Source organism: Pelophylax lessonae, assembly GCF_965119305.1.
Source record: "Pelophylax lessonae genome assembly, chromosome: 2".
Lineage (NCBI taxonomy): Eukaryota > Metazoa > Chordata > Amphibia > Anura > Ranidae > Pelophylax > Pelophylax lessonae.
In genome coordinates this window covers 208,776,539-208,794,651 of record NC_138769.1, presented here as the reverse complement: position 1 = coordinate 208,794,651, position 18,113 = coordinate 208,776,539, and the positions used below count along the sequence as shown (strand labels likewise).

Genomic DNA, 18,113 nt, shown 5'->3' with positions numbered 1-18,113 from the left:
TTACACGCTTCCCTGAACCCGAGATGCGAAACTAGCTTAAAGCAATCCTGCCCGCACCCCCAATGAGCTACAGTACTCTTCCCCTCAGCTGCTCTACCCAACTACTTGTGGCGAAAAATGGATTTTGGACTTACCGCAAAATCCATTTCTCTGATGTTAATTGATGGACAGCGTCAAACATGAGGGCAGGGAACAGCAGAAAACAAAAAAAAAAAATTCCAAAGGCTAAACATAGCCAACCAGGTAACGTGGAGCTCAACTGAACTGGAGCTCAAAAATAAAAAACCCCTTCAAAGAGGACAAGTCCTCTAAACAGCAGCCTGCAAAACTTTGTGGCCAAAAGAAGCATCTGCAGATGCCAATACATCCACTTTATAAAACATTGTGAAATGTGTGCACAGACAGCCAAATGGGCGCCTTGTAAACTACACTTGATGCCTGACGGAAAGCCCAGGAAGCAGTAAGTGCCCGAGTGCACCCTAAAGGAGGAACCTGACCCTTTAAGAGATTAAGCCTGAACCACAGTCTGCCCGCTCCATCCGGAAATGGTAACAGCAGAAGCAGGCCAGCCCCTTGTGAGGTCCATCCATGAGGACAAACGGGGAATCTGACTTTCTACACGGCCCTGTAGTTACCAGATACACCAATTGCCCGCACCATATGCAAGGGAATGCAAAGCAACTTCCTTAGGATGCTTAGGCCACAAGGAAGGCAACACTGTCTTCATTCAGATGGAAAAAAAAAATCTAAAACGACCTTTGGAAGGAACGACAGACATGGTCGAACCGCCTTATCCCTGTGAACCACTAGATAACGTGGACAAGACAACGATGCAAGCTCAGACATCCTGCGCGCTGAAGTACAGTAACATTCACCAAAAAGGCCACCTTCAGGGACAACGCAAGCAAAGGAATTTCCCGATATTTTCAAAGGGAGGTTTCTGAAGAATTGACACCAAATTGAGGTCCTGCGGCAGCAAAGGAGAACACCGGGGGAGCCAACAGAGGTTGAAAGGAAAAATAAAACAAGCCAACGCTTGAGGTCCAGAATTGGATGCACCTTGTTCCCAGGAACAGACCAGCACTTCAGCCACATAATGTGCCACAGGACCACCGCTGAGAGTCTAGAAAGTTGCATCCAAAGAGGCATCACAGATGAACTGTAGCCCTGGCTTGAACCAACTGATCTGTCAGTACCACAAAGGCAAAAGCGAGCAGTTTCTCCTCCAGGTCCCAGCGTAAAAAAAAAAAAAAAAAAAAAACTTTTTGCCCATTCAGTCATAGCTTGCGACACCAGAGTGATGGTAAACACTGACCCAAGCGCCGATCCAGCCACAGTGAACATATAGCGGGTCAAGGCCTCTAACCTCCTATCAGCCAGATCAGAGAAGACAGTGGACAAGATCAGAGAAGACAGTGGACAAGATCAGAGAAGACAGTGGACAAGATCAGAGAAGACAGTGGACAAGATCAGAGAAGACAGTGGACAAGATCAGAGAAGACAGTGGACAAGATCAGAGAAGACAGTGGACAAGATCAGAGAAGACAGTGGACAAGATCAGAGAAGACAGTGGACAAGATCAGAGAAGACAGTGGACAAGATCAGAGAAGACAGTGGACAAGATCAGAGAAGACAGTGGACAAGATCAGAGAAGACAGTGGACAAGATCAGAGAAGACAGTGGACAAGATCAGAGAAGACAGTGGACAAGATCAGAGAAGACAGTGGACAAGATCAGAGAAAACAGTGGACAAGATCAGAGAAAACAGTGGACAAGATCAGAGAAAACAGTGGACAAGATCAGAGAAAACAGTGGACAAGATCAGAGAAAACAGTGGACAAGATCAGAGAAAACAGTGGACAAGATCAGAGAAAACAGTGGACAAGATCAGAGAAAACAGTGGACAAGATCAGAGAAAACAGTGGACAAGATCAGAGAAAACAGTGGACAAGATCAGAGAAAACAGTGGACAAGATCAGAGAAAACAGTGGACTCTTCAACCGTTATTACAGTGGCTTTACACAACCTGGGAGTCCACTACAGGAGGTACTGTCCCATTTTTTTTTTCAAAGGGGACCCCTACTGTTCTGAGACAATATCGTCAAAGTTGGAAAGGGGAACACACCCTTGACGCTTTGGAGGACCTGTGGGTGCCAAAGATAACCCATTGCCTCCAACACTGCGCTAGTCGCATCTTCCATATGTAAGGTTTCCAGCACCGATACAGTCAGTGCATCCACTAGCACTTTTTCATGTACAGCTAGAACAGAGGAGTCATCCTCACTATCAGCACGCTTTTTGTTAGCCCATTTGCCCAGGACTGAATCCACTTTGGACACCAAGGACTTCAGGGCCGCCAGCTGTGGGGCCCCGAAGGGCCCATCTGCCTCAGAGGGGATCAGGTGGTGAAACATGTTTCAGTGACTCCATGAATGAAGAGGGGGAATCTGTAACAAAGTGTTAACTGCAAGGGAAACCCCCATTGCGCTGTCTGCACCACAAGGCCCAGCACACAGTAAGCTTATCTGCGCAGCGACCAGGAAAGGGCATGTCTGTATACTAGCACTAGAGGCCAAGGACTTCCCACCGCCGAATCACTGCCCATCTGATTTGAAAATGGCTGCGGTCATGTTTTTAAATGGGAAACCATAGGAAAATGGTGGTTGATCTGTAGCAAGCCAGGCTACAGGAAAATGGCAGCACTTGGGCCCTTCAAACCAGCCGTTATATTGGAGAAGAGTCAAAAACGACCCCAGAAGTGCTGGGAGGGGGGGGGTGAAATCAACCAATTCAGGTAGAAACCCTTCCCCCATCTCAGATAGTACAAGCAGACAAAAAAAAAAAAAAAACATGCGCAAGGTACTTTCAATAGCGAATCTCAGTGATCTACATAGCTCGAGAAAAAAAAAAAAAAAAAAGCAAAAATGAAGTCTTCTCATGTGCACAATATACAAACATATCCGACTCCTAGAAAAACAGATCTACGAGTGTTACAAATTATTGGTGTAAGCGGCATTAGGTTTTTTTTTTAAAGAGCCTATAAGTGGGTTTTCACTACCATTAATGGGGTAATTTTTTCAAATGACTTAGAATAAAAACAATCTGTATTCGAATAAGTAGGCCTTATGAACGGTTACCTTTGTCGGTACGGCCAGGGGCAGTGCCGGTACCAGTGCCAGCGCCAGCGCCTCTACTTGCAAATCCACTGCGTTCATACCCATTTACGCGACTGTCACGGTCATCATGTGTGCCATTCACGTAGCCATTTCCACCTCGTCCAGCGTCCCAGCCTGAATCTTTGAACGAAGATAATATTTAAGAACCAAATGCAAAGAGGTACAGCTAAAGAAATCTAATCCAGTCTGGTGTTTAGTAGATCATGAATACTACAGTGAAGTTTGGACACATGACCCAAAACAACAATTAACTAGTGTCTAAAAGCAAGCTAAAGCAAGCTGACAAACCCCAGTAAATGCATGTTACATGCACATTAGTAATATTTAATTGCTGCCAGAATGTCATGTGAAAATCAGTTAACTGATTTATTTCTCCAGTAAATCAAGTAAACACCAAGAATGTAGCAGAGATTTCAATTTATAAGAATCTTTTAACTTAATGGATCAGAGTAAGCCTGCATTGGAGTCGGAATAAAAAATTACATAAAGTTATCAATTCTTGCAGAACATGAATGCAGGCTTTAAGTATAAATATAAAAGTTAAGATACCAATGAAGTTGAATTGAACTGCTACAATATCTCGGGTATGTGCTTCAAAATTGAGAGCAATTTTTTTAGAATACCACTGCAATTCACAGGCAGCTCAATGGCTAGCTTATGCAGGCCAAGCTATTGTGCAGCCAACACACCAAGACAGGTAACCAACCGTACCAGTTCTTTGGGACCACCAATCACCGTAGCCCTTATACACATCTACAGCTGGGTACTGACACCTTGGATAACCTACACAATAATAAATCTTTCAGAGTAATATTCACCAATCTCACAAATTATACAAACTAAATAGATGGTGACTAAAATTGTTTTATCTTAGGCATCAAAAGTTAAAAGATGGTAAAAAAAAAAAAAAAACCCATTTACAATATTGTATTAAAAAGGAAGCAACCCAGAATGGATTTAAACACTTACCTTGCCTTGAAGCTTCCTTATTTCTTAAGTGAGGAGGAATATAACGCCCTTCTAGGATGAAAGTAAAATATTTAGTAAGGTTTCCTACTCAAAACAGATAAGAAACATTCATAGCTTCCTGTTTTTAACAAAAACAGCAAAGGTACTTACTAGTTGCACTGCCGCCACCACTTTGAGAGTCAGAATTCAAGTCTAGGCCAGCAAACTAAAAATAGAAATTAGTTTTAGATATTGTAGACTGCAGATTTTTAACTAAACTATGCAGCTTCATGATTTTACTGCAATGCATAGCTGAAAACTTGTAAACAAAGACATCTTCTGGCTAGATTTGGAACTACAGCTAGAGACACAAGATGTTACGAAAGACAAAATGGAGGTATGCCAACAAAAGATACTTCTGCAAAACTGCCACTGTCAAATCTTACAGGCATCTAGTGCAAGCAGAAAGATTCCACATGACAACGTTTCATATGCCTACAAACTAGGCAACGGCTTCACGTTCACACGAGGGGGGGGGGGGGGGGGGCCTTCTAAAATCAGGGAATGTACATTGCCATAACGATACAAATGTCAAAAACAATACCGACTTCAATTTAAACTCAATCTAGAAAAAGGTAAACCCCTACAAAATGAAAAGTGGAGGCTGGGGGGGAGTGAAACTCCTACTGCTGTGAAATAAATCCATACATTAGCTCTGATCGAGAAAGCAATAAAAGATCTGGAAAACGTATCATGAGAGCTATAAAGGCCTCATGCACACTGGACATTTTTACAGCTGCAGTTTTTGACTTCAAATGTTTTTTCCTGCAGCCAGTAAACTCCCCAGCATGTTATCCTATGTCAATGCACACAAGCTGTTAAGTTTTTGGCAGGGGCGTTCTCTGAATAGAAAGAAAAAAAAAAACAGGACTAGTGGGTTTGAAGAGCTGTAAGCTTTTGTGGAAGTATAGTTTTTTTATAGAAAAAAATATTAAAATAAAAACGCAAACGCTGAAACAAGCCACTACAAAACGCTTACGCTGCTGCCATTTTTAGAACATCCAGTGTGCATAAAGCCTAAAGTAGGGATGCACCGAAATGAAATTCTTGGCCGAAGCCGAAGCCGAATAATAATAAAATGCTTGGCCGAAGGCCGAATACCGAACGCGGTGTTTCACATTTTTTAACATAAAATATGCCCATTAGCGTGCCCCTTAACAAAATATGCCCATCAGAGTGCCCCTTAACATAACATATGCTCATCAGAGTGCCCCTTAACATAAAATATGCTCATCAGCATGTCCCTTAGCATAAAATAAGGGGCACGCTGATGGGCTCATTTTATGTTAGGGGGCACTCTGATGGGCACATTTTATGTCAGGGGGCACTCTGATGGGCACATTTTATGTCAGGGGGCACGCTGATGGGCACATTTTATGTCAGGGGGCACGCTGATGGGCACATTTTATGTCAGGGGGCACGCTGATGGGCACATTTTATGTCAGGGGGCACGCTGATGGGCACATTTTATGTCAGGGGGCACGCTGATGGGCACATTTTATGTCAGGGGGCACGCTGATGGGCACATTTTATGTTAGGGGGCACTCTGATGGGCAAAACAAAACATTTAAATCAGCATTGCTCTTAACATAAAATATGCCCATTAGCGTGCCCCTTAAAATGAAATATGCCCATCAGAGTGCCCCTTAACATAAAATATGCTCATCAGCATGTCCCTTAGCATAAAATAAGGGGCACGCTGATGGGCTCATTTTATGTTAGGGGGCACTCTGATGGGCACATTTTATGTCAGGGGGCACTCTGATGGGCACATTTTATGTCAGGGGGCACTCTGATGGGCACATTTTATGTCAGGGGGCACGCTGATGGGCACATTTTATGTTAGGGGGCACTCTGATGGGCAAAACAAAACATTTAAATCAGCATTGCTCTTAACAAAATATGCCCATTAGCGTGCCCCTTAAAATGAAATATGCCCATCAGAGTGCCCCTTAACATAAAATATGCTCATCAGCATGTCCCTTAGCATAAAATAAGGGGCACGCTGATGGCCACATTTTATGTCAAGGGGCACTTTATAGGGCACTGTGGCAACAACATATGGCAGTCTGCACACTAATGCTTGTGCAGCTGCCAGCAACTGTATTCTTCTCTCCCAAATGTGCTCAGCTGCACATCACATACCTCTATAACTGCAGCCAGAGCCAAATGCCGCGAACAGGGGGGGCGGGGCGTGGACCAAGTGTGAAGGAGCCGCCAGTCAGGAGCAGGGGGCGGGACGCGCGCGTGACGTCACACCCCCCTACGCGGCCGGACAGGACACCAGCGGGAAGGGAGCCGCGGTCAGGGCGGAAGCTACAGAGAATGCATACATATCAGAGGGTTACTGCAGAGGACATAATAGAGGACCGCGAGCCGCAATGAGGTGAGAGACATTGTTCGGCTTAAATTATTCGGCCTTTTGATTTATTCGGCCGAACACCGAAAGTGCCATTTTCCCTATTTTCGGCCGAATAATGTTCGGCCGCCGATTATTCGGTGCATCCCTAGCCTAAAGCTTATCTGCAAAAGCAAACATGGGGATGGCAAAATCCCAACTGGTCAAAAAGTTGTGGCCAAGACAGGAAATAAGCATCAATTGTATAACACTCATTAACAAAAGAAATGCTACCAAAGTCACCCAACTGCAGATGACACTAAAGCTTCGTTCACATACTGGCATATCAGATGGCAGGCCGAATCGCAGCCCAAGATCCCAAATCAATGCAAATCGCCCATGCGATTCCCGTGACAAACAAAGGCGCGCGCGGGGGGGGGTGTTCTGTCGCCCCAAAAGGTACAAGAACTTATTTTGGGCAACAGGCGTCCCACAATCCTGTTTGCCCAATTTAACCGCAATTCACTGCTGGTTTCCCTTAGCCGAGATGGTGACGGCAGCACCCGAAAGCCAATTAAAAAATTGGCTCCGGTAAAGACACCGCTGGATTTGTGGACAGGTTATGGTCCTAGAATTAAAAAATAACTCAAAGAAGACAGTGGAGACTAAGCATACCCAAGAGGCAAGGGTCAGTAAAATACATAGGCTAATCTGTTAAGGACTAAAGCAACTTTTAGAAATTGTAGCAGAGCCTGTTAAAGCCATATACATTTCTACTTGGCAGCACTAAAATATATACATTTTAAGCACATGCCTTTCTGACATTAAAGTGACCTGTGCTCTGGGACATACTGTGCTGGCCCCCTTATCAATGCATGTTGCCTGGCAGGCATCGCAAGCCAATGGCTCTAAAAAACAAAAATCAATCACACACAGGATGAAATTGGAAAGTGTTAAAATCTGTAACTTCCATTGCGGTGGAGAGTTGCTCTCACTTCTGTAGGAAATCTAGAGGAAGGATTATTTCCTTTAGATGGTTATCACAACAACTAGGGTCACTACCTCCTGACTGTCCGCAGGATAAATAGAGGGTGAAATGGACACGCATCGATAAATACTTGCCACTTAAATCATCATCACTATGCCAACAAGAAAAGTTTTGGCTTTAGATACAATGACTGTCACCGATGATCTGATTCCATGGCTTCACTTGCTGCATACTTTTGGAATTCAGTGGCAAAACTGGCCTGCCTTGCAGGCCTCGCTGTCAAACCCTGGGTAAGTTCAAGAATTCCAAATCTCACTAGGCGCCCATTCACTGCACCTGAACATATTCACACAGAATTTGGGATCTTCTGCTTTCCCCATAATCCCACATACAAGGGCCAAAAACACCATCTCTTAGGCAAGCACCTTAGAATCCAGGGACCAAGTCATCTGATTCAATTTTCTTATTTTTACTAACCAATGATTTTTGTTTTTAATAGTGATCACAGCACAATAACCGGAAGTGCTGGGTTACAAGAGAATGTAAGTAAAGCTGCAATAATGAGATCAGATTGATGCTGGGTTCACACTGAAACAATGCAGGAATCACTACGTTTCCTGATTCACAAGGTGTTCATGTGATCTGCTGTGGGTGTCAATTTAACATACCAAAAAAGTTTGCCAGAATCGGATCACGTGTATAAACACAGACCCTATTCAATCCTAGTGCAGGGGAGGGGGGGGGGGGGAAGGTGCCTGCATCTTGTGTGCAGATGCGGTGTAATTTGAGCTATACAAGACCATGCTTCAAATTGCACTGCACAGAGACGCATGATTTGCACCGGAAGACAGTGCGATTCACGCGATGACAGTGGCTCAGATGCAACAAGGGCTTAGTTCGATCAAATTCAAAATTTTGCAGGATCAAAATTGAACAAGCAGCATTATATTCTAGAAGAGGGGTTTGTTGGGGGAAGCACTAGTGTAATAGAGTTGAAGGATCAAATGGGGAGGAAGCAGAAGGGAGAAAAAGCCGGAAGGGGAAGTTGACAGACCAGCTCACCCCCTAAAAAGGACAGAAGGTCGTGAGTTAAATTTGTTTCTTTATTGCCTTTAGTAAACATTTATTCAGGGGTGGGAAATGTAAGCAGATCAATTCATCCTATACACTTTTATTCCAGGTTACCTAAAGGCCTAATTGAAACAGCAGAAAAAAACATGCATATACAAGTGTTTAACTATAGATCTGAATGCACTCGTAAACATGAGCAGCTTTCAGAACCATAACAGTAGCCAAAAATCTGCAACAATGCACTTTTGCGCTCACATTTTTAAATGCATCTATACAAATTTGTAAGCAGAAAGTCTAAACAAAGGGGAAAAATAAATTTGAAACCAATTAGGTGTACATACCTATATATGCAAATATATTTCTGATTAAACAGGAACTTTTCTTCAAGATAAGACGTAAAAATCAGCAACATTTTACGGCCGTGTGACTGAAGCCTTAACCCCTTTACCCCCCCCCCCATCAAAGACAAGCTTTAGTGCCCCACACAAATGGGCAGTCAATATTTAGGTGTTGGGACCAAACTGCCGAAAACAACTTTTCTATGTGAAAGTACAGCCCTGCTACCCCATGCACGTCGATACGAAGGAGATGCATAGCGCTCCTTGGGCCACCTGGGATATGCACGTCACATATCCCAAGAGGCCTTGAGTCTTCAAGTCAGCTAATCGGAGGGGGATGGGCCTAGTGGAGCATCATCTTGATGACTTCACGTGTAAGATGGTGGTGCTGGACTGAGCTGTGTCTGGTCACAGAAGGTGGTCAGTGGGACAATGCTGGATCTGTTGGCTGAATGAGTATCCATACTGTACCTACAACACCACCAGGTAAGCAAAGGGGGGTGGGGGTGTAAGTTGAAGTTCATCTTTAAAGCGGTAGTAAACTCCACTTTGTCATTGTAACCTGAATGCAAAAATGAAAACCTGAATGCAGTCGGTTATGTCACTGGCACATGCGCACTAATCAAGATGGAGGTTTGCGCAGAAAAGGATGGCCCCCGCGCATGTGCGTGAATGACGTGATCACAGCTCCTGCCAATCACATCTGGAGCACACAAACCCAAAAGAAAGATGGGGGGCAGCATCAACCCTCTAAGCAGTGACAGCCCAGTGCTTGAGGACTTCATTCTAAGGTGAGCATTTCATAAAAAGGCTAATAAAGCCTTACAGGTTTTTTCCTGTCCACCATAGACAAATGGCAGTGGAGCGGGACAACATCCTGATGGCGCCCAGTATAGCCCTGGAGGCACCACGCGTCCCCGATCTTGTAAGTGCCCTTATCACAATGCAGGTCCAAAAGCACCCATCAGTGATGAAGAAAAAAAGTTTACTTATTTACAATATTTTTTGACAAACTAAGAAATTTTCCAAAGTGTTTTCTTTTCCTTTGGCAAAAAATAAAACCCAGTGGTGATTAAATGCCACCAAAAAAAACTATTTTTGGGAAGAATGTGAAAAAAAAGTGGATACAGTTTTGCATGCGCAATTGTCATTCAAAGTGCAACAGCGCTAAAAGGGGGTGAAAGTGCTTAAACGTCCGTGATTTACAAAAGGTTTAGGACCTTTGAAAGGGGGCTCCACTGCAGAGGAGTTACAAACACAGGTTATTCTTACATAACTGATTTTACCTTACATGTAGAAAAAAATAAGAGGGACACTCAATATAGAAAGTCAGATCAATCAGAAAGCAGTACTATCCTGGAAATCAGGGCCAGAGTCCTCCGATTACATCATCGCCACACTAGCCCGTCTACAAATCACAAACAAACCTAAAACCAATCCCAAGGGAGCCACGTCCGATTTCCAGGAAGGATCGGGCTGGAAATGGTGGCCATTGTGATCAGAGAGGAGATGAGGTTGCCTGAGTATGAGTAAGCCGGCTGCGTGTCTTCCCCCTCCCCTTTCCTCTCACAAAGGCCGCCATTGTGAAGCTACGCTAGCGAGGCCTACATTCCACAGCGAACCCCCCCTCACCACCATCGGCGCATCATACCCACCGGATTAGGGGGAATTCCACCCCGGGAACACGAGGAGGAAGGCCAGAGCGGCGTCAGCCAGTGCCTGCCTATGACTCACCATTACCGGCACTAATGACGCACCCGCTCTACCCGGGACAAAACCAGCACAGGACGACCTCCCATAACGGCACTCTAATGCCGGTTTACCTCAATCCCGCCTCCCTCGAACGACAAACATGAGGTGAATTATGTAAGTGCGCACACAGGCGCTCCGCCACTCAACTAGGCCGCTATTGTCTACTCGGCCACCAGACGACACCCCCACAGAAAAACTTACCTGCTGGTCTAGACCGTGAACATTTTCGACGGCCACATGACTCATAACTAAACGATAAGAAGGCTGGGGTCCCTCGAGCAGGAAAATGGTCGCTTGTTATTCGGTGTGAGAATGACGTAAATATGATAAAACGGCTATCTTTGAAAAAAAACTTGCACACGTGGCACTGCTTACGCGTAACAAAAAAAAAAAAAGTTGTTACTCTATACGACTTCAATTTCCGCTATTTTTCGCCAAATTACGAATTCTTTACGATGCGAACAGTAAGAGAGACTGCTCCCAACTGAACGCCCGGGCGAGCCGGGCCGTTCTCTTATATACGGATGGCGTGGTCGTTGACGTAAGTACGCAAAGTTGAGGACGTAGGGAAAGTGGGCGGAGAGGAGTCGGTGCGCGCGAGAATGTAGTGCTCAGTTGTTCGAGCGGCGCTTGTCTCCAGGTAGCTTTGCTCTAAAGGTAGCCTATCGGCAGCCGTCGCCCGGCCTGGAATGATCGCGAGATCTCTCGGGCGCTCCACCGCCCGGCTCGCGAAGCTGCTGCAAGCTGAGGACAGGCACAGAGCCGGTGTTCCGTGAAAAATCCATACCCGTGAGAAAACCATACCCTCGTCACTTCCGGTTCCGCTACGGAGGGTATGGATTTCTCACGGTAGTTAAACTTGCGGCGCTTACATTAAAACAGCTCATCTGAAACGTAAATCATCTCCGCTCTTCGCCCTGTCACTGCCCTCATCTCCGGTAATAAATATAAAAGCGGATCACGGAGCCACGATCGCCGTCACATTTACATCACATACACCCGCCACCGCTTTTATATTTATTACCGGAGATGAGGGCAGTGACAGGGCGAAGAGCGGAGATGATTTACGTTTCAGATGAGCTGTTTTAATGTAAGCGCCGCAAGTTTTACATTAGACACAGTGCCGTGAGAATTTCATGCCCACCGAGCATGCGCACTTGTCTAATTCTTTAATGTTCCATCACGTATCCGGGGCTCTGAGCATGCGCACTGCTGCGCTGCTCAGCTGTTTCAGCCCGGAAGTGACGAGGGTATGGTTTCTCCACGGGGTATGGTTTTTTAACGTTACACCGGAATAGCCTTGGATAGTGTTCCCTGGTGACGTCAGGGGAGGGAGGCTGTGCTCTCTGTTTGGTGCGGATGTTTTTAGGTTGGGTGCCGATAAATGTAATGGTGCGTCATTTTATCCGTATTACACTGGGGTGTTGGAAGAAACTCGTGAAAGGGCGTGTAGTTCTCTTAGACATATGTCTTAAGAAATGTCTAAACTGTATCTTTCAAAGCATAGCTAAGAGTTGGCCTTCATATATGTACAGCCGTAGCCAAAAATGTTGAGATTGACACAAATATTAATTTTCATAAAGTCTGCTGTCCCAGTGTTTTTAGATCTTTTTGTTAGATGTTACTGAAGTATAATTACAAGCCTTTCATAAGTGTCAATGACTTTTATTGACAATTACATTAAAGCGGAGTTCCACCCTGGGCATACTTTTTTTTAATAAAAATACCCCCGGGACAGTCAGGGCTAGTACATTCCACAATGGATAGCCTCTGATCTGTCCCGGGTTGCACTTACCTTTTAGGAGAAATACTTACCTTGAAAAAGTATTGTCCAGCGCTGCCATCTCAGGTGTGGGCAGCTTGAAGTCAGCGCGATCCTCTTCTGCGTCCTCTCCCGTCTTCTTCGGTCCCACGATGCACCGGCTCCGCCGGCACTTCCGGTGCGCGCGCGTGTCATCCCTCCACAGCTTCTGGGCATGCCCAGAAGCTGTTTAGAAGGGAATGACGCGCGCGCCCCAGAACTGACGTCGGGGCCGGTGCAGGCGCAATGATTCCTGGGAGCGATGACGTTCAGCTCCCAGGAATCATTGCAAAGCCAGGAAGTGACGACGGGCCATGGCCGCCGAGGGGAGGAAGAAGGAAGTAAGGTAAGTATATTTTCTTCTATACGAGGTAAGTAAAAAAAAAAATGCGATTATCCATTTGTTTTTCAGGTGACCCGGAGCGAGAAGATGGAGGTAAGTATACATTTAGGGTGGAACTCCACTTTAAGTTTATGCAAGGAGTTAAAATTTACAGTGTTGACCCTTCTTTTTCAAGACCTCGCAATTCGCCCTGGCATGCTATCAAACAACTTCCGGGCCATGTCCTGACTGATGGCAGCCCATTCTTGCATATTCAATGCTTGGAGTTTGTCAGAATTTGTGTTTTTTTTTCCACCCACCTCTTGAGTATTGGTCACAAATTCTCAATTGGATTAAGGTCTGGGGAGATTCCTGGCCATGGACCCAACATTTAGTTGTTTTGTTCCCCAAGCCACTTAGTTATCACTTTTGCTTTATGGCAAAGTGCTCCATCATGCTGGAAAAGGCATTGTTTGTCACCAAACTGTTCTTGGATGGTTGGGAGAAGTTGCTCTCGGAGGGTTTTTTGTTCCATTCTTTATTCATGGCTGTGTGCAAAATTGTGAGGGAGCCGAACCCCTTGGCTGAGACGCAACCCCACACATGAATGGTCTCAGGGTGCTTTAATGTTGGCGCCGCCGACACGGATGGGCAAGCTAGTGACGTCATGCTGTCACTGAACCCCCGATGGGTTAGGGGAGGCCTGCCACAAAATGATGCCCACTAAGGGGCTCCACGTGCCGGGTTCAATATAAGGGGGAATGGGGAAATCACCTGTCTCCGCATGTCATCAAGGTTTAACCACACTGGGGGAAAGCAAAAATAGGGGAAATGGTTTCAACAAAATCATATGATACATACAATAATTTATATATATATGTATGGTACCGTCTTCGTACAACACATATGTTTAAAGATACAGAAAATATGTTTTTATAAACTGACATTTCAGTAATACTTTGAGAATATTAGAGGAATCATTCCCTAAAAAATGGTTGAACTGAGGTGGTGCTTGTCTTGTGAGGAGTTAAAAAAACTCTGAATCTGGATGTCTGAGTCAGGGGGTATTAAATATTGGTTAGTCAGTTTTCCCAGAGGAAAAGCCTTCCAGGAAGGGTCGATAGCTTTCCTGGTCATTTAGACCAGGGGGTACCGTCGCATTAAGTAGTTTTATCCAAGGCATCTCCAGTTTGAGGAGGACTTTGTTCCAGTCACCCCCCCGATGGTATATGGACTCTGTCGAGGGCTGAGAAGGTAATCTTAGGCATTCTGTTATTATGTACATAGGTAACATGTCGTCCAAGTGGAAGGTAAAAGTTACTAATGGCCATGCTCTGAACATGCTGACCGACCCGCTTACCAAATTCCTGGCGGGTCTTGCCCACATAGAAGGCCCCGCAATCACACTCCATAAGGTACACCACACCCCTAGTTTGACAGTTGGCAAAATGCTTGGGTTGAAAGAGCTCCCCATTGGGTAGCGTTTTAGTTTTGCTCCTACAGATTACACTACATTGTTTGCAGTTCCCACAGGGATATGTCCCCTTGTCTCTGCAAGGGTCTCTTTTTGTAGTGTCCCTGTATTCGTTTTGAACAAGTGAATCTTTTATTGGGCCTGCTTTTTTAAAAGTGATGGCAGGTGTACTAGGAACCAGATCTTTAGTTGTAGTATCCTGAGTTAGGATGTTCCATGTGATGTTGGCTGGTATACCTCAGTATAATGCGTGGTGTTTCCATGGCATCTTCTTGTTTCTCTTTTAGCGTTTTTTTTTGTATCTTTAAACATATGTGTTGTACGAAGACGGTACCATACATATATATATATTATTGTATGTATCATATGGTTTTGTTTAAACCATTTCCCCTATTTTTGCTTTCCCCAGTGTGGTTAAACCTGGATGACAGGCGGAGACAGGTGATTTCCCCATTTCCCCTCATTTTGCACCCGGCACGTAGAGCCCCTTAGTGGGCATCATTTTGTGGCAGGCCTCCCCTAACCCATCGGGGGTTCAGTGACAGCATGATGTCACCAGCTTGCCCATCCGTGTCGGCGGCGCCAGCTTATTCAGCCTCCCACAGACCTGGCCGAGCTAATGACTGCGCGCGCATGCGCAGTAGTGCCCGGCCGGAGGGTCTCTGGGGATGCTACACATCGCGATGCGCGGTCCTGCGCATGTGCGATTTGCTTAAGACGACGACGGGGATTCGCTGTGACATCATTCTCCTCGAGTCGGAGGGGAATGAGTGACCAGCTGATCGGCGTCAGGACCGGCTTTCACTAACCACCAGGGAATAGTAAGTGCACGTTCATTACCAGATACCTTTAATGAAATATTGCTCTAGAGGAGACTTGCTAATAAGGATTCCCTTGCCCAACTGGGGAACTCTACAGGACCCGATTGGACATAAGCAACCCAGTGTAATACAAGGGATTTCTAGGAACTTACCTCGCCTAGCTACCAGGCTTAAATACGTTTCTACCCCCCCCCCTTTTTTTGTCAATACAATTGAAGCATATAGATCCCCTCTGATCTCTCTCATTGGTTAGATCAGTGTTTCTCAACCTTTTTCCAGTCGGGGCACCCTTGAAAAAGTATTTTCAGTCTTGAGGCACCCCTGTCCAAGGTTCAGTTAACGTTACTGTATGTCGTGGAACACGCAAAAAATCAGGCTGGTTCCTGACACCGAGACAAATGCTCTACTTTTTAGGGGTGCCAATAATTCTTAATAGTACCCCACACATTGGAGAACATGGGGCGCTTTTGGTGCGGCGCAATTTAAAAAAAGGGTCAGGTACTCCTTTCCCTGCATTTCTGCGGGTAGGGAAGCCAACTGAAATGAATGGGATGCCCTATATGTAGCATGCAGCCATGCAGATGTGAACACACAAACACACACATGTATAAAGCCATTTTAAAACATTGTAGCAAAGTACCTTTTTCTCATTCAGCCAGGTACTGCATTTTAGGGGAAGCAGAGGGCACAGCACACTCCTCTTCCCTTTACTTTCACTTTTGAAGCTGAAGGAGCTCCCTCACAGTGCTGATGTACAGTTCGGCAGGGGATTGGGAGATTGGGCTCATCTGACAGCCCTTCTCTCCCATGATTCCGAGGCAAACCTGAGGACCTCTGGCGGCACACCAGTGTGCCGTGGCACACTGGTTGAGAAAGGCTGGGCTAGATACATCCTTAATCGTTCTGAAGCCCACAGCGACAGGAAGCCATCCATTTGAAGTTTATAATTAGTTTGGACACTTCTCACTAAATACAAGTAAGTCCTGCAAATACAGTAGGCAATATTATTAGCCCACCTAATCTTAACTAACTGAGACATTCGTTCTCAACCAGGGAACCCCTGATCTGAAGGGACGTCTTGATCCAAAATGATCCTGGAATTCCAAACACACCCAAGTAAGTGCTCTGGGCCCATTTCTTGTGACTTTAAAGGCAATTCCACTGAGGCTCATCCCATATACCTTAATGAACTTTAGGCCATCTATTGGCCAGAGGAGAGTCCATTACTGGATTCCCGCCACCAATCTGACTGGTATCCACACACCACTCCAAATCTGTCATGATCTCATCTACCAATCCAGTATTTAACAAGAAACAAAAGTAAGATAATTTGAAGGCCTTTACAGGGTGGGATGATACCACTGTCATGCACTTGAACATTTATATCAGACTATGCATTTCAGGCCCGTATCAGCAATAGGATCTCGTTGCAATACTGGGGGAATGTATTGGGGAAACTAGCACCACACCTCCGCTCCAGCATTACAAGGTACACTGAGGAATCTTTTTGAAGCAGAAATAGTAACCTCTAAAGCCCCGTACACACGTACCGATGGTCGGCTTACAAATGTTCCTCTTTTCTCCCCGGGATGTCGGTGTCTGCTGAAAAGTGCAAAGACAGCACAAGGACAGCACAAGAATTTTGTCCGCCGATTGCAGAAGTGATGTCATGTAATGGTTAACTTTCCCTGTGTTTTCTATTTTCTGAGCATGCCCAGTCTTGCAAATCTGCGGTCTGTCGGCCGAATTGTGTACTGACAGGCGAACAATCGTCCGTTCTGGTGTCGGCATACAAATATTTTCATGTTTGCACGAAAGACTTTTGTCCGCGGATTGTGCGCAGACATCTGTCGGAGGCACCATACTAACACGCGTACAATCGGCAGATCCTTCGTCCACCGACGTTTGTATGCCGACGATCGGTACGTGTGTACGGGCCTTAATATTTGAAAATGTTTATGAATGTCTTTCTCAATTTATTGCACTTCTTCTAATGTGAGAATTGTTTACTTTCATAGAAATGTTTGGGTGATACCTTGAAAAAGGCTAAAAAAATGCCAATAGTCGAAGCGCGTCAGACCGGTCTGCTTTCACTCTCATCCCTTCCGGATGTCTGCACAGTTCAAACAACGGAGTCACCTGATCTACTCAAGTAATCTATGAACCCAGCGGCTATACCGCAACTGTGTATATATTTTTTTGTTGTTTTTGTATTCTTTATATGCTCACTGCATGATTTGAATTTGTATTATAATGTATAATAAACACGACTTCTTATAAACCCACTTTTTGCCTACACAATCCCATTTATTATTGGTCTGAGGAACCAAGACAGTTTTTTGCTCTACTATTTAGGGATGATGGCAACCACCCATACTCATGTAGCTCCATAGATAAAACCCCCTCATACTCACCAATGATCTACTAACTGCCAAAACCAATGGCCACTACTCCATACACTTATTACTTGACCTTTCTGCGGCCTTTGACACTGTTGACCACCCACTCCTTCTTAATAAACTCTGTTCCCTTGGCCTCCAAGATTCTGCTCTATCTTGGTTCTCCTCCTACCTATCGCAGTGCTCCTTCAGTGTTACCCACAACTCTACCTCCTCCTCCCCATTGCCCCTTTCTGTGGGGGTTCCCCAAGGCTCTTTTCTTGGACCCTTCCTCTTCTCTATCTACACCGCCTCCCTCGGTCACTTGATAACCGCCCACGGTTTCCAATACCATCTCTACGCCGATGACACTCAAATCTATCTGTCTACTCCTCACCTCACTCCTTCAGTCTCCTCTCGCATTGCTAACTTACTTACTGACATATCAACATGGATGTCGCTCCACTTCCTCAAACTAAATCTCTAAAACTGAGCTGGTAATTAACCTCCCCCCCCCCACCCTTGCCCCCCTCCATGACTTTTCCATCAAAACTAGTTATGCAACCATCAATCCCTCCCCTCATGCCAGGGTACTAGGTGCAATCCTAGACTCTGACCTGTCCTTTCAGCCCCAAATCCAATCATT

The 18,113-nt window shown here is 45.3% G+C and overlaps 1 protein-coding gene across 1 annotated transcript in view; it reads right to left on the bottom strand.

Annotated features, from left to right (window-relative positions):
- DDX3X (DEAD-box helicase 3 X-linked) overlaps positions 1 to 11,002 on the bottom strand; it is a 49,887-nt gene extending 38,885 nt beyond the window's left edge. The window contains exons 1-5 of the mRNA XM_082245170.1: positions 10,873 to 11,002; positions 4,296 to 4,350; positions 4,146 to 4,193; positions 3,888 to 3,959; positions 3,138 to 3,296 (exon numbers count right to left, since the gene is read on the bottom strand). Coding sequence (XP_082101296.1) covers positions 3,138 to 3,296; positions 3,888 to 3,959; positions 4,146 to 4,193; positions 4,296 to 4,350; positions 10,873 to 10,917 — 379 coding nt within the window. The 5' untranslated portion in view covers positions 10,918 to 11,002. The remainder of the gene's footprint in view (positions 1 to 3,137; positions 3,297 to 3,887; positions 3,960 to 4,145; positions 4,194 to 4,295; positions 4,351 to 10,872) is intronic.
- Between the last annotated feature and the right edge of the window lie 7,111 nt (positions 11,003 to 18,113).